Raw genomic sequence first — 12,842 nt, 5'->3', positions numbered from 1 at the left:
CCTGCGTAAATGCATATATGCAGCAAAATCTATTAGTGTAATACTCCTCGAATATACCAACACCAAAGGACATGGAGTACAGAGAACACCAAAAGAATAAAGTAAAAACCAGAACAGTTTATTGATTCAAATACAAACAATAACAGCCAAATAATAAGGCTATACACAAAAGAGGGGAATAAGTAAAGGGAACCTGCTGGCACAGCAGGAGGAGCGACAAGTAGTGTAGCTAAGGGTGAATATAGCAAACCCTAATCAAAAGGGTACATGGGGGTAGTGAAACCCTAATGGGTAGAAAGTATAGGTGATATACATAGATACCATGGGCACTACCTAATAAGGCAAGTCCCCAATAACCCTACATTTCCCGAAGGTAAGCTATAACTCACCCATAATGACTGGTGTTGTTTAGGTCCTCCCACTGCGACCCCTTGACGCGCATTTCACGTAGATGCTTCTTCAAGAAGGTACAGGTTTCTGCTTTGGGTGCTCTATTTGACCAAAAACTTGCAGATCACCCCTGGGTCTACCGGTTTATCCGATCCTCCTTTGCAGCGAGACCCTCAAAAATGTTACCAAAGGTGGCTCCCTGAGATCTAAATTTAGTCCTAAATGCCTTAACATCTCCTCCTTTCGAGCCTCTTGCTTCTATTTCAGAGAAGGCCTTAACTTTAAAAACAGTGCTCCTGGTCGCCCTGACGTCGGCTCGGCGTATCTGCAAGCTATTTCGGTAAATCCTCCATATACTACCTTATGGAGGACAGAGTAATCATAAGAACTGACCCGGCCTTCTTCCCAAAGGTCAATTCAAAATTTCACATGGACCAGGAAATAATTCTGCCTTCATTTTGTGCAAATCCAAAATCCCAGGGAGAACAAGCCTTCCATTGCCTTGACGTTAGACGTTGCCTACTCCAGTACATAGAAATGTCAAAACCATGGCGACTGTCATCATCCCTTTTTGTCTCCTTCAAGGGGGCAAACAGGGGTAAGAAAGCCTCAAAATCATCTATTGCACGGTGGCTTCGTATAGCTATTTCACTATCTTACTCTTCCTCAGGTCAGACTCCCCCACTGGGTATAAGGGCTCACTCTACAAGGGTCATAGCCACATCTTGGGCTGAAAGGGCTAATGCATCTGTGGAACAGATTTGCAGGGCAGCAGTATGGTCCTCACCATCCACTTCCGCCACTACAGGCTAGACCTAGGACCCTCAAATCTAGGCTTTGGTAGGAAAGTGTTATCTGCTGTTGTCCCACCCTAGGATTCTATTCTATTTCTCTCAATGTGCGGTGCTGTCATGGGGAAGGGAAAAAATGATGATTACTTATCGGTAATTTGATTTTCCAGAGCCATGACAGCACCGCATTAGTTCCCACCCTATCTTGGTGATGGTTGTGTGATGCACAAAAAAAAAAAAACATATGTAAAAAAAAAAATCATTAAAATATAGAAGGTGTACAAAAGTGACGTTGTTAATAAAATACTGATGTACTAATTTGGCGGTTACCTTACATACTCTGAAACAAAAACTGGGGAGAGAGGTGCCGCCCCCCTTTTATCTCTGCTACAGGTTTCCTGTTCCTGGGGGCGGATACCATCTGTCAATGTGCGGTGCTGTCATGGCTCTGGAAAATCAAATTACCGGTAAGTAATTATCATTTTTTCCTCATTTCCAGCCCAGCAGATATCCTTTTTGAGGATGATCCTGTAATCTTCCATAAGCTTGGTGAGTCTCCCTTGAGACAAGGCCGTGGTCCTTCAACAGGGAGCTCGCGCACTTGTTCACTCATCCCCTCATTCCATTCGATTTGCTAGGAGTGTTCTGAGGAAAATTGGTGACGACAATGGGAGTGGTTTCCTTTGCTCCTCTCGTTTTCTGCAGGTCAATCAGGCTTTCAGAGGGTAGTCTCTGAGCTCCTTCCTCATCCAGGGAAGATCCTTTCTCCCGGTTATTGGTGACTACCGATGCCAGTCCTCCTGATCATTGTTCTGGGGATCCGAACGGTACAGCTAGTTCTACAGCAGGTCCACTGCCTTCTGGCAGGTCACCCCATCCGATTAAATCGGACAATCCCACGTCTGTGCCATACGTCAATCATCTAGCAAGTACCCACGGTCAGGCGTCATGGCCGAGGTACCTCACATTCTCTGTTGGGCCACGATCTATCATTTGGTGATCTCGGCAGTACACATCTCAGGTGTAGAACTCTGGGCGGCGGACGCCGTCAGGATCCCGCCTCATGTCAGGCTTCCATCAGATCTGTCTTCTCTGGAGCACTCCAGATGTAGGTCCGATAGCATCCAGACTGAACACCAATGTACTCTTAAGTTCATGGTTTGGCCTCCAGGTCCAAAAGCCATCGCAGTGCATGCTCTGGTTCTTTCATGGTACCAGTTTCCTTCACCCCTCTTCCACTACTTCCGAGATATTTTTGGAAGCAGGAAGGGCCCCAGTGATCCTGGGAGATCCGCACTGACCATGTCAGGTTTTTTCTCGTTTTCTGAACTAGTATTTTTCCGTCTTATTGCAACAAAACTGCAAATATGGACTTCCTCGCAGGGAGTTTTCAAATGTGGTTCTTCCCTATCGCATACCGTTAGATCTTTGGGACCTTAATGATCCTGGGAGTCTTACAGTAGACTCCTTTTGATCCGGACAGACTTTACTATCAGGGAACATCGCCCTTTTTCTCTGCGATCTCCTCATCCTGACGAGTCTTCGGAGCTAGCCGCTCTGTTCTTTCAGACCTTTTTCCCTTATTACCATCAAGGCAAGGTTGTCTACAGGCAATCCCCATCCCTTGTTACCAAGGTTGTATTGTATTCCCACAGGTATGTGGGCATCGTTCTTCCCTCATCTCTTTCGGCACCAGTCCACATAACGGAATGGGTTCCCCATATTCTGGACGTGGTGAGTGCTCTGAGTAGGTACGTCTCGAGGACGGCGTCCTTCTGAAGGTTGGACACTTGATTTGGGCTACCTCACTGTAAGAGGACTGCTTCCTGATGGTTACAGGAAGGGTTTAGCCGTTTCATCGGCCATGTTAGCTTGGTGGATTTGTTACACCATCCAGGAATCCTTCCGTGTTAGATGTCCGCCTATCTCCCTGTCTATTGAGGTTTCTTGGATTCTAGGCACCAGGTTTCGGCACAGCACGACTGCAAGGTCGTCCAGTCCGCATGCATTCTTGAAGCACTATAATTCCCAGACTTTCACAGATGTGAGTCTGGGCAGGTGGACTCTGCAGGCCGCGGTGTCGCACTTGTAAGTAGAGGTTACACAGGGCCTGATGTGATGTTGTCCCCACCCAGGGACTTCTTTGGGACGTCCCACGGTCTATGTCCCCCAATGAGGCGTAGGAGAAATAGGGATTTTTGTGTACTCATCGTAAAATCCTTTTCTCCGAGCCAATCATTGGGGGACACAGCTCCCACCCTGTTATTAGCTTGTGCTTGTTTTATAATTTGACATGTTATAGTATATATATATATATATATATATATATATAATATGCTCATATGTTGTTATTGATCTCCTACTGCTTTTGCACTGAACTGGTTAGCTGAGAGCCAGCAGGAGGGTGTATACTGCAGAGGAGAAGCTAACTTTCTTTGTATCACTTAGTGGCAGCAGCATAAACCCACGGTCTGTGTCTCCCAATGATTGGCTCGGAGAAAAGGATTTTACGGTGAGTACACAAATCCCTATTTTTTAATTGACTTGTATGAAAAATTATATTTCATTTGTTCAAAAAACGCAAATTTAATTTTAATGGAAATCAAGCCTTCATTAATTCTTCTAGGTACATTTGTGCAGTTTCTGAAGGAAGGTTTTTTTTCCAAACCTCTTGGAGAACGAAACCACAGATCTTCTGTGGATGTCGCTTTTGCATAGTGTCACTTCATGTAATCCCAGACAAACTATGTTGAGATCCTAGTGTATGGGATTGCATGAAGCGACAGGATTTGCCAAGCGTAGATCTTAGGTTAGGTTTGTTCTCAAAGGTGTTTAGAACATGTAATCGTGCTGAGTGCTTTTCTGGACTTTATCAGAATTGATGAAGGCAGAGGGTCCACATTTATCGCTGGCAGAGGGTCCACATTATCGCTGGCAGTGTATTTGTTGCTGATAAGTATCGAGAGCACCTCCAGTTCTGAGATGTTTGTTTTGTTTTTTTTTGTTTTGCTTTTGCAGCTGCCAAGTATCAGAATGCAAAACCAATCTGTGCTGGAGTCCAGAAGCCGGCTGAACCCCTGATCAACCTAGACGGTAAGAAATCAGTCGTGTATGAATATACAGGAGTTGCTCCAGTTTCTTTACTCCGTATAGGTAATAGGTGGATGGAGCAAACATCGACCTACTGAATGTTTGTTTTTTTTTTCTTCCATTAGTCAATAATCCAGACTTCAAAGCTGGTGTGATGGCTTTAGCAAACCTTCTACAGATCCAGAGGCATGATGACTACCTGGTGATGCTGAAAGTGAGTACAGTGACTCTCCCCCCACCCCCGTGCCATTATGCTCCCAATAAATCCTTCAACGCTGCTGCTCTGATTCCTACATGGATAAAATCCAACAATCTCTGCCCTTGCTGTCTTTTGACATTTAATCTGAGGCCAAAGATTGTCACATTGTGGGGGTCCGGCAGGTGAGGGTCTAATCGGGAAGTAGGCCACATTACAAAATAACAGGAGAGGTCTTCTCACACTAGCAAATCTGTATTTTTTTTTTTTTTTTCTTTTTTTGCAAAAAAAAAGTTTTTGCATGCAGTAATATGTATGGACCTCCTCATAGGCCCCAGAAGGTGGTGCACTACGATGTAGGCTGGAGCTCTTAAGGTACCGTCACACATTGAAATTTTCATCGCTGCGACGGCACGATTCGTGACGTCGCAGCGTCGTATAATCATCGCTCCAGCGTCGTAGAATGCGGTCACACGTTGCAATCACGGCGCTGGAGCGATGCCGAAGTCCCCGGGTAACCAGGGTAAACATCGGGTAACTAAGCGCAGGGCCGCGCTTAGTAACCCGATGTTTACCCTGGTTACCAGCGTAAACGTAAAAAAACAAACAGTACATACTCACCCGTCGGTGTCCTTCAGGTCCCTTGCCGTCTGCTTCCTGCTCTGAGTGCAGCCGTACAGTGAGAGCAGATCGCAGCACCGCTGTGATCTGCTCTCACTTTCCGGCCGGCACTCAGAGCAGGAAGCAGACGGCAAGGGACCTGAAGGACACCGACGGGTGAGTATGTACGGTTTGTTTTTTTACGTTTACGCTTGTAACCAGGGTAAACATCGGGTTACTAAGCGCGGCCCTGCGCTTAGTTACCCGATGTTTACCCTGGTTACAAGCGAAGACATCGCTGGATCGCTGTCACACACAACGATCCAGCGATGTCAGCGGGTGATCAAGCGACGAAAGAAAGTTCCAAACGATCTGCTACGACGTACGATTCTCAGCAGGGTGTCTGATCGCAGTAGCGTGTCAGACACAGCGATATCGTAACGATATCGCTAGAACGTCACGAATCGTAACGTCGTAGCGATGGAAATTTCAATGTGTGACGGTACCCTTAGGATTGTTTATCTCCTTACTGATTGTGTTTGTCATTCATGTCTTCTTTAGGCCATAAAGATTCTTGTCCAGGAGCGATTATCTGCAGAAGCCGTGGCTAAAGCCAACAGCTCGAAAGAGGCGAGTGCTGGACTCTCTTTATAAAAGCTTGTGGTTGAGGATGCCTCAGTAGGGGATGGAAACTGCTCTGGGCGGCCGGAGTTACAGGCACATCTTGCTGCACACGCCACGTGTTCTGTGGTTTTTTTATTATTTCCAACACTACTACAGTATAAATTTTGACCGTTCTGCAAATGTTAGGAAGTGACCTGCCGTATGCTTGTGTATTTCTGGCTGTAAATTGTATAACATTTGTAGCATTAGGGGAGCACAAGCAGATTGCTTTTGCACCCAGAGAATGTGCAGTAACATTGTTTGATAAGTGTTTTGTTTCCTGCATGAAATTGGGTGAATCTGAAAGGACAATTCTGATTTTAGGATTTTTCTAGCCAATCGTGTAAGGCTTGTCAGAAAGCTGTAATTCTATATTTGAAAGTGTCGCATCTGTAGCCGCATACATTTTGTATATAAAAGTTAGCGATGGGGGAAGATCTGCTGTGGATCCATCTGGGCAAGATGTCGTTGGACTTCAGCCACAGCATCAAGAGTGACAAACATGGTGAAAGATGTCAAGGGTGAAGGAAGGACCTCATCGGTCTTGAAACCTGAAGACTTTTTACCTGTGCACCATAGTTTGAAGTGTTGTCACCTGGAAAATGATAAACCATGTTCTTGAAGGCTTATCTGTGCATCATGATCTGTGCCCTGCAGATGACCATGAAAGTGGTGACTCAGCATGACAAAGTGACGGTCAAATATTCATGATTCCGGTGACCTTGGCTCAAAGTTGCAACCTGTCACAGTAGAAGTTCTGCTGCCTGATTCTTGGGTCCAAAATTTTCAGAAGCACCAATGGTTGCACTCCACTTGTGATCTGTGGACCAATCACTGATGCTCGGCGCCATCTCTAATGACTCGTCACCTCCTCATCCTCCGTTGTCCACACCTTTTGGCCACCTTTCATTGGTCTCAGGCTTTTTTTTTTTTCTCATAGCATCCAAAATGTGACACATGTCGCACCGATGTTGCATCGGTTCTATGATGACCTGACCATTGGGATGACAAACTGGATGATGAGCCCTTTTCAGCCAAGATGGCTAAGTGGTAGCACATGAGGAGACAGCGCTCTCTCGGTCAGCAATTTTTCACCCAATATATATGGTACAGCTGCATCCTGATCTACCTAAGGTTTTACTCCCCACTTGTGTAAGAAAGTTGCAATAACTATGACACAAATTTACATAGTTATTAAGGTTGAAGGAAGACTTTAAGTCCATCTAGTTCAACCCATAGCCTAACCTAACATGCCCTAACATGTTGATCCAGGGGAAGGCAAAAAAAACCCATGTGGCAAAGAGTAAGCTCCACCATGGGGAAAAAATTCCTTCCCGACCCCACATACGGCAATCAGACTAGTTCCCTGGATCAACGCCTTATCAAGGAATCTAGTGTATATACCCTGTAACATTATACTTTTCCAGAAACGTTTCCAGTCCCCTCTTAAATTTAAGTAATGAATCACTCATTACAGCATCATACGGCAGAGAGTTCCATAGTCTCACTGCTCTTACAGTAAAGAATCCGCGTCTGTTATTATGCTTAAACCTTCTTTCCTCCAGACGTAGAGGATGCCCCCTTGTCCCTGTCTCAGGTCTATGATTAAAAAGATCATCAGAAAGGTCTTTGTACTGTCCCCTCATATATTTATACATTAAAATAAGATCACCCCTTAGTCTTCGTTTTTCCAAACTAAATAGCCCCAAGTGTAATAACCTATCTTGGTATTGCAGACCCCCCAGTCCTCTAATAACCTTGGTCGCTCTTCTCTGCACCCGCTCTAGTTCAGCTATGTCTTTCTTATACACCGGAGACCATAACTGTGCACAGTATTCTAAGTGTGGTCGAACTAGTGACTTGTATAGAGGTAAAATGATGTTCTCCTCATGAGCATCTATGCCTCTTTTAATGCATCCCATTATTTTATTTGCCTTAGTAGCAGCTGCCTGACACTGGCCACTGAATATGAGTTTGTCATCCACCCATACACCCAGGTCTTTTTCATTGACGGTTTTGCCCAGAAGTTTAGAATTAAGCACATAGTTATACATCTTATTACCTCTACCCAAGTGCATGACCTTACATTTATCCCCATTAAAGCTCATTTGCCATTTATCAGCCCAAGCTTCTAGTTTACACAAATCATCCTGTAATATAAAATTGTCCTCCTCTGTATTGATTACCCTGCAGAGTTTAGTGTCATCTGCAAATATTGAAATTCTACTCTGAATGCCCCCTACAAGGTCATTAATAAATGTTAAAAAAAGAGGGCCCAATACTGACCCCTGTGGCACCCCACTACGACCCAGTCCGAGTGTACGCCATTAATAACCACCCTTTGTTTCCTATCCCTGAGCCAGCTCTCAACGCACTTGCACATATTTTCCCCTATCCCCATTATTCTCATTTTATGTATCAACCTTTTGCACCATATCAAAAGCTTTTGAAAAGTCCATATACACTACATCTACTGGGTTCCCTTGGTCCAGTCCGGAACTTACCTCTTCATAGAAGCTGATCAAATTAGTCTGACATGAACGGTCCCTAGTAAACCCATGTTGATATAGGGTCATGAGGTTATTCCTCTTCAGATACTCCAGTATAACATCCCTTAGAATGCCCTCCAGGATTTTACCCACAGTAGAGGTTAAACTTACTGGCCTATAATTTCCGAGTTCAGTTTTTGTCCCCTTTTTGAATATTGGCACCACATTTGCTATACGCCAGTCCTGTGGTACAGACCCTGTTATTATGGACTCTTTAAAGATTAAAAATAATGGTCTATCAATGACTGTACTTAATTCCTGCAGTATTCGGGGGTGTATCCCATCCGGGCCCGGAGATTTGTCAATTTTTGTAATTTTTAGACGCCGCCGTACTTCCTGCTGGGTTAAGCAGGTAACATTTAATTGGGAATTTTTATCACTAGTCATATTGTCTGCCATGGGATTTTCTTGTGTAAATACTGATGAAAAAGTCATTTAGCATATTGGCCTTTTCCTCATCCTCATCCACCATTTCACCCAGACTATTTTTAAGGGGGCCAATTATAGAATTATTATTTACGAAATAAAGTCACGAGGATAATTCATTGAAGTTGACTTGACCGAGAAGGTTGGGTTGTTACTGCCACTATATGTAAGGCTACTCTCACACTAGCGTTGTTTGGCGTACGTCGCAATGCGTCGTTTTGGAGAAAAACGCATCCTGCAAATGTGCCCGCAGGATGCATTTTTTCTCCATAGACTTGCATTAGCGACGCATTGCGACGTATGGCCACACGTCGCATCCTTCGTGCGACGGATGCGTCGTGTTTTGGCGGGCCCTCGGCACAAAAAAAGTTACATGTAACGTGTTTTTTTGGGCGTTGCGTCCGCCATTTTCGCCCGCGCATGCACGGCCGAAACTCCGCCCCCTCCTCCCCGGAACTCACAATGGGCAGCGGATGCGTTGTAAAACTGCATCCGCTGCCCACGTTGTGCTACATTAACACACTGTCCATCGGGCCGACGGTTTGCGACGGCCCGTACTGATGAACTAGTGTGAAAGTAGCCTAAGGCTGCCTTACCAAACCCCGTCACTCGCTGTGTGATTAGTCGACATGTCATATGAGGCTCTTGGGACATTTAGTCCTGGAAAAAACAAAGCCACGTTTTTATGCACCGAGTTCTTTCCTGATGGGACAGCACTTGGTTTTGTGAAGCTCCTTTCCCCCTTTCTTCTGGTCTATAGGGTCGTTTTCCATATGGGCTGATCTATAGGTAGTGGAGCTCTCACGTCTGCCCGACTTCCTGCAGGATTTCTGTCACTCTTCTAAGCCACTTTCCACCTGCTCTGTTCTCGATGTTGCACCTGATGCGAGCAGCAGAAGTTCAGTCTTTTTCCTTTTTCAGCTCCTGCGCAGATTGGCACAAGTAGTTTATTGGTTGATACAGACAGTCGGCTCTAGTACTGGCAAGGGTGCGCCTGACTCACTGCGGGCACTAAGGAGGAGGTTGTCGGAGGATCCTCTGGGATAACGTCTGACCATATTCTGTTCCTGCCGTACACTGAACTTCTGTATTGCTCTTTGCAGGGTCTTCCAGTGGCGCTGGATAAACACACACTGGGATTTGACACTGGAGGTGAGTTTGCTGAATTTTAAATCTTTTTACTTTATTACACAGGGTCCTCAATTTATTTGGGGTAGAAGAGGGAGGAAAATAAAAAGTGCACAAAGCACATGAAAAATGCATTAAAAAAATGGAACCAGGGAAGGAGCACAGACATGCTGAACACATGAGGGGGCAAAATCTGATTTTAATGAAACTTACAAAATAAACACTGATTTGCAGTATGGGCTAATTGATCATTCTGCAGGAACAAAACTAAGTCCTGAAATCATGACCAGTATACAATGTGCACCCCCCACCCTGTGATGCTACCAGTGTGGCCAAATAATGAGGGGGTCCTGCCGGCATTACATAGAGGAATCTTAGAGGAACGCAGTACAGAGAGAGGTCATTTCTGGGACTAGGAAATCTTTGCATTAACTGGGAAATAGAGATCTGAATTCCGAAGCTAATTGTGGCATTGTGTAAGAAATGCATAGGATGTCATCCACCAAAGCCGTCTGCGGCTGGTATATCTGCATGGCTTGTGGAGTACGGGTTAGCCTGTTACCGTTCAGTGAGGCAAGCAGAACCTATGCTGGGGGGGTTACATGTGCCATGTTAGGACGTGTGGTGGTGGACTGGATGTGGGGCAGTTTGAGATCTGCTGCATAAATGGACTCTGTATTCTGACCCCCTTTATTCATTTTTGTTTTTCAGATGCAGTTTTAAATGACGCTGCCCGAATCCTGCGACTACTTCACGTTGAAGAACTGCGAGAACTTCAGACAAAGATCAATGAGGCAATTGTAGCTGTTCAGGCGATTATCGCTGATCCCAAGACCGACCACAGACTAGGAAAAGTGGGGAGATGAGAGGCTCATGATGGGCGTCCTCCTAGCATGCAGCTGTCAATAGCATGTGTGGAGGTAAAATAAAAGCTGCTCCCAGTGTCCATTTCTTGTCTGGTTTTTTGATCTTCAGGTACCTTGTTCAGAGTCTGTACACTTCTAAATTGGCACTGTGGTTTTTGCATTATGGAGGCCAATAAACGACATTACCCTTACTATGGATGCACTATCCGCTCAATAAATCTTTTTTTTTTTTCTGTGACTCTCCTAATCTGTTATGCATATGTTATACAGTTCTGGCTCACCATTATTGGCATGTGCAGCAATAAAGGCACCCCTAATTAATACTTGGTTGCACTCCCTTTGGTATTGATGACAGCCTCCAAATGTTTCCATCTATAAACGTCTTGCACTTCTCCGCTGGTATTTTCTTCCACTCCTCCTTTGCAGTTTATTCAAGCTCTTGAATGTTTGCAGGGTTATTTTTCCCAATGGCAGATTTCATCTCGCCTCAAAGATTTTCAATGGGATTGAAGTCAGGACTCGTTACTGGCCATTTTAAAACAGTCTATTTTTTCTCTTTCAACAATTCCTGTGTACTTTTGGATGCGTGCTTTGGGTCATTGTCTTGCTGGAGAACCCATGATCTTCGACTCTAACCAAGTTTTCTTTACGCTCTAAAATCTCTTGATTCTTTGATTTCATGATTCCCTTGAAGGCCTCCAGTACCAGATGCAGCAAAGCATTCCTAAAGCATTATGGTTCCTCCACCATGCTTAACTGTTGGTAGGGTGTTCTTTACAGATGGCGCAATGAAGCTTATAAGGAAAATAAAAATATAGCTTTTTGGCAATTCAAAGCAACAGTTTGTTTCATCTGTCCACAGAACATTTTAACAAAGGATTGTGGTTTGTCAAAAAGAAACAACTGATCTTTGCCAAAGAGTACCTTTTCTTCAGCAATGGCTTCTTCCTTGGCCTTTGCCCAATAAAGCTCTGCTTGGATTAGTATGCGGTGTATGGTACATGTTGAAACCATAACCCCAGACTGTTCCAGGTCGGCCTTCAGGTCATTGGTGCGAATAGTGGAAAAAAACACCATGTCAAACATCCAACCTTCGAAGACGTCTCTTGTCAATTTTCCATTCCCTTACATCTAGGGAGGTTCTTGACGGTTCCATGCTTTGAAAATTTCTTAATAACATTGCGCACTGTTGAAAGTGGAATACGAAGGTGTTTGGAGATGGCCTCAAACAAATCAGAACTGCTATTATCAGCAAAGGGTATAAGGCCAAGACTTCCAGACAGCTCCTTTGTCACAATGGTGAAAACAAAGGAACATGGCCTGCCATGTAGCTTTTTAAAACACTGAAGTCCTCATTCATTGGCCAATTGTCGGTGCCCATGTGACAAGAATTAATCACTGTTGATTCTCATTTGTGATTTACCACAGGCAAGTCACAATGTGTTTCCATACTAATTTAATGTAAAGGTGCCAATACCAGTGTCACAGCAAGATTTATGGGAGGGGAAAAATAGGAGAACCTAGTTGTGTTTTTTTTTGTTTTTTTTTTTTGTATAAAGCGCTCGTGTTACAAAAGTGCAAATGATTGTTTATCACATATTCCACATTTTCAGGAAGACCATTACATGTTTGTTTTATATGTACTTGCACTTCATGGATGCCAATAACGATGAGCAGGACTGTCCTTAATTGTATATGTTCCTCTCCTCTTTCCCCTAGGAGGGGAGTCTCCAGATTCTAGTTACAGCAGTTGGTGACACTTTTTTCTGTGTGCCCTCATTGAACATGAGGCCAAAAAAGTGGTCAAGAATGACCCCGTGTGGATCTGAAATGACCATATTTTTTTTTGCCATTGCAGCTTTTTTTAGGAGGGGGGCCTTGTCAGAATTCTGGCAAAATTTTAGGAAAAATCTTTTCTCCTTTGCCTCATTGGGGGGGGGGGGGGGGGGCACAGGACCATGGTTGTATGCTGCTGACACTAAGGGTGCCGTCTCACAGTGGCACTTTGGTCGCTACGACGGCACGATCCGTGACGTTCCAGCGATATACATACGATCTCGCTGTGTCTGACACGCTACTGCGATCAGGGACCCCGCTGAGAATTGTACGTCGTAGCAGATCATTTGAAACTTTCTTTCGTCGC

The 12,842-nt window shown here is 44.6% G+C and overlaps 1 protein-coding gene across 1 annotated transcript in view; it reads left to right on the top strand.

The window, feature by feature from the left end:
• The window catches only part of RTRAF (RNA transcription, translation and transport factor), a 46,472-nt gene extending 35,693 nt beyond the window's left edge, over positions 1 to 10,779 (top strand). The window contains exons 4-8 of the mRNA XM_077270084.1: positions 4,200 to 4,274; positions 4,397 to 4,485; positions 5,629 to 5,697; positions 9,809 to 9,857; positions 10,545 to 10,779. Of these exons, the coding sequence (XP_077126199.1) occupies positions 4,200 to 4,274; positions 4,397 to 4,485; positions 5,629 to 5,697; positions 9,809 to 9,857; positions 10,545 to 10,699 (437 nt within the window). The 3' untranslated portion in view covers positions 10,700 to 10,779. The remainder of the gene's footprint in view (positions 1 to 4,199; positions 4,275 to 4,396; positions 4,486 to 5,628; positions 5,698 to 9,808; positions 9,858 to 10,544) is intronic.
• The last annotated feature ends 2,063 nt before the right edge of the window (positions 10,780 to 12,842 follow it).

The sequence above is a fragment of the Ranitomeya variabilis genome, chromosome 1, assembly GCF_051348905.1.
Source record: "Ranitomeya variabilis isolate aRanVar5 chromosome 1, aRanVar5.hap1, whole genome shotgun sequence".
Taxonomy (NCBI): Eukaryota; Metazoa; Chordata; class Amphibia; order Anura; family Dendrobatidae; genus Ranitomeya; species Ranitomeya variabilis.
This window is presented reverse-complemented; position numbering and strand designations above follow the sequence as displayed.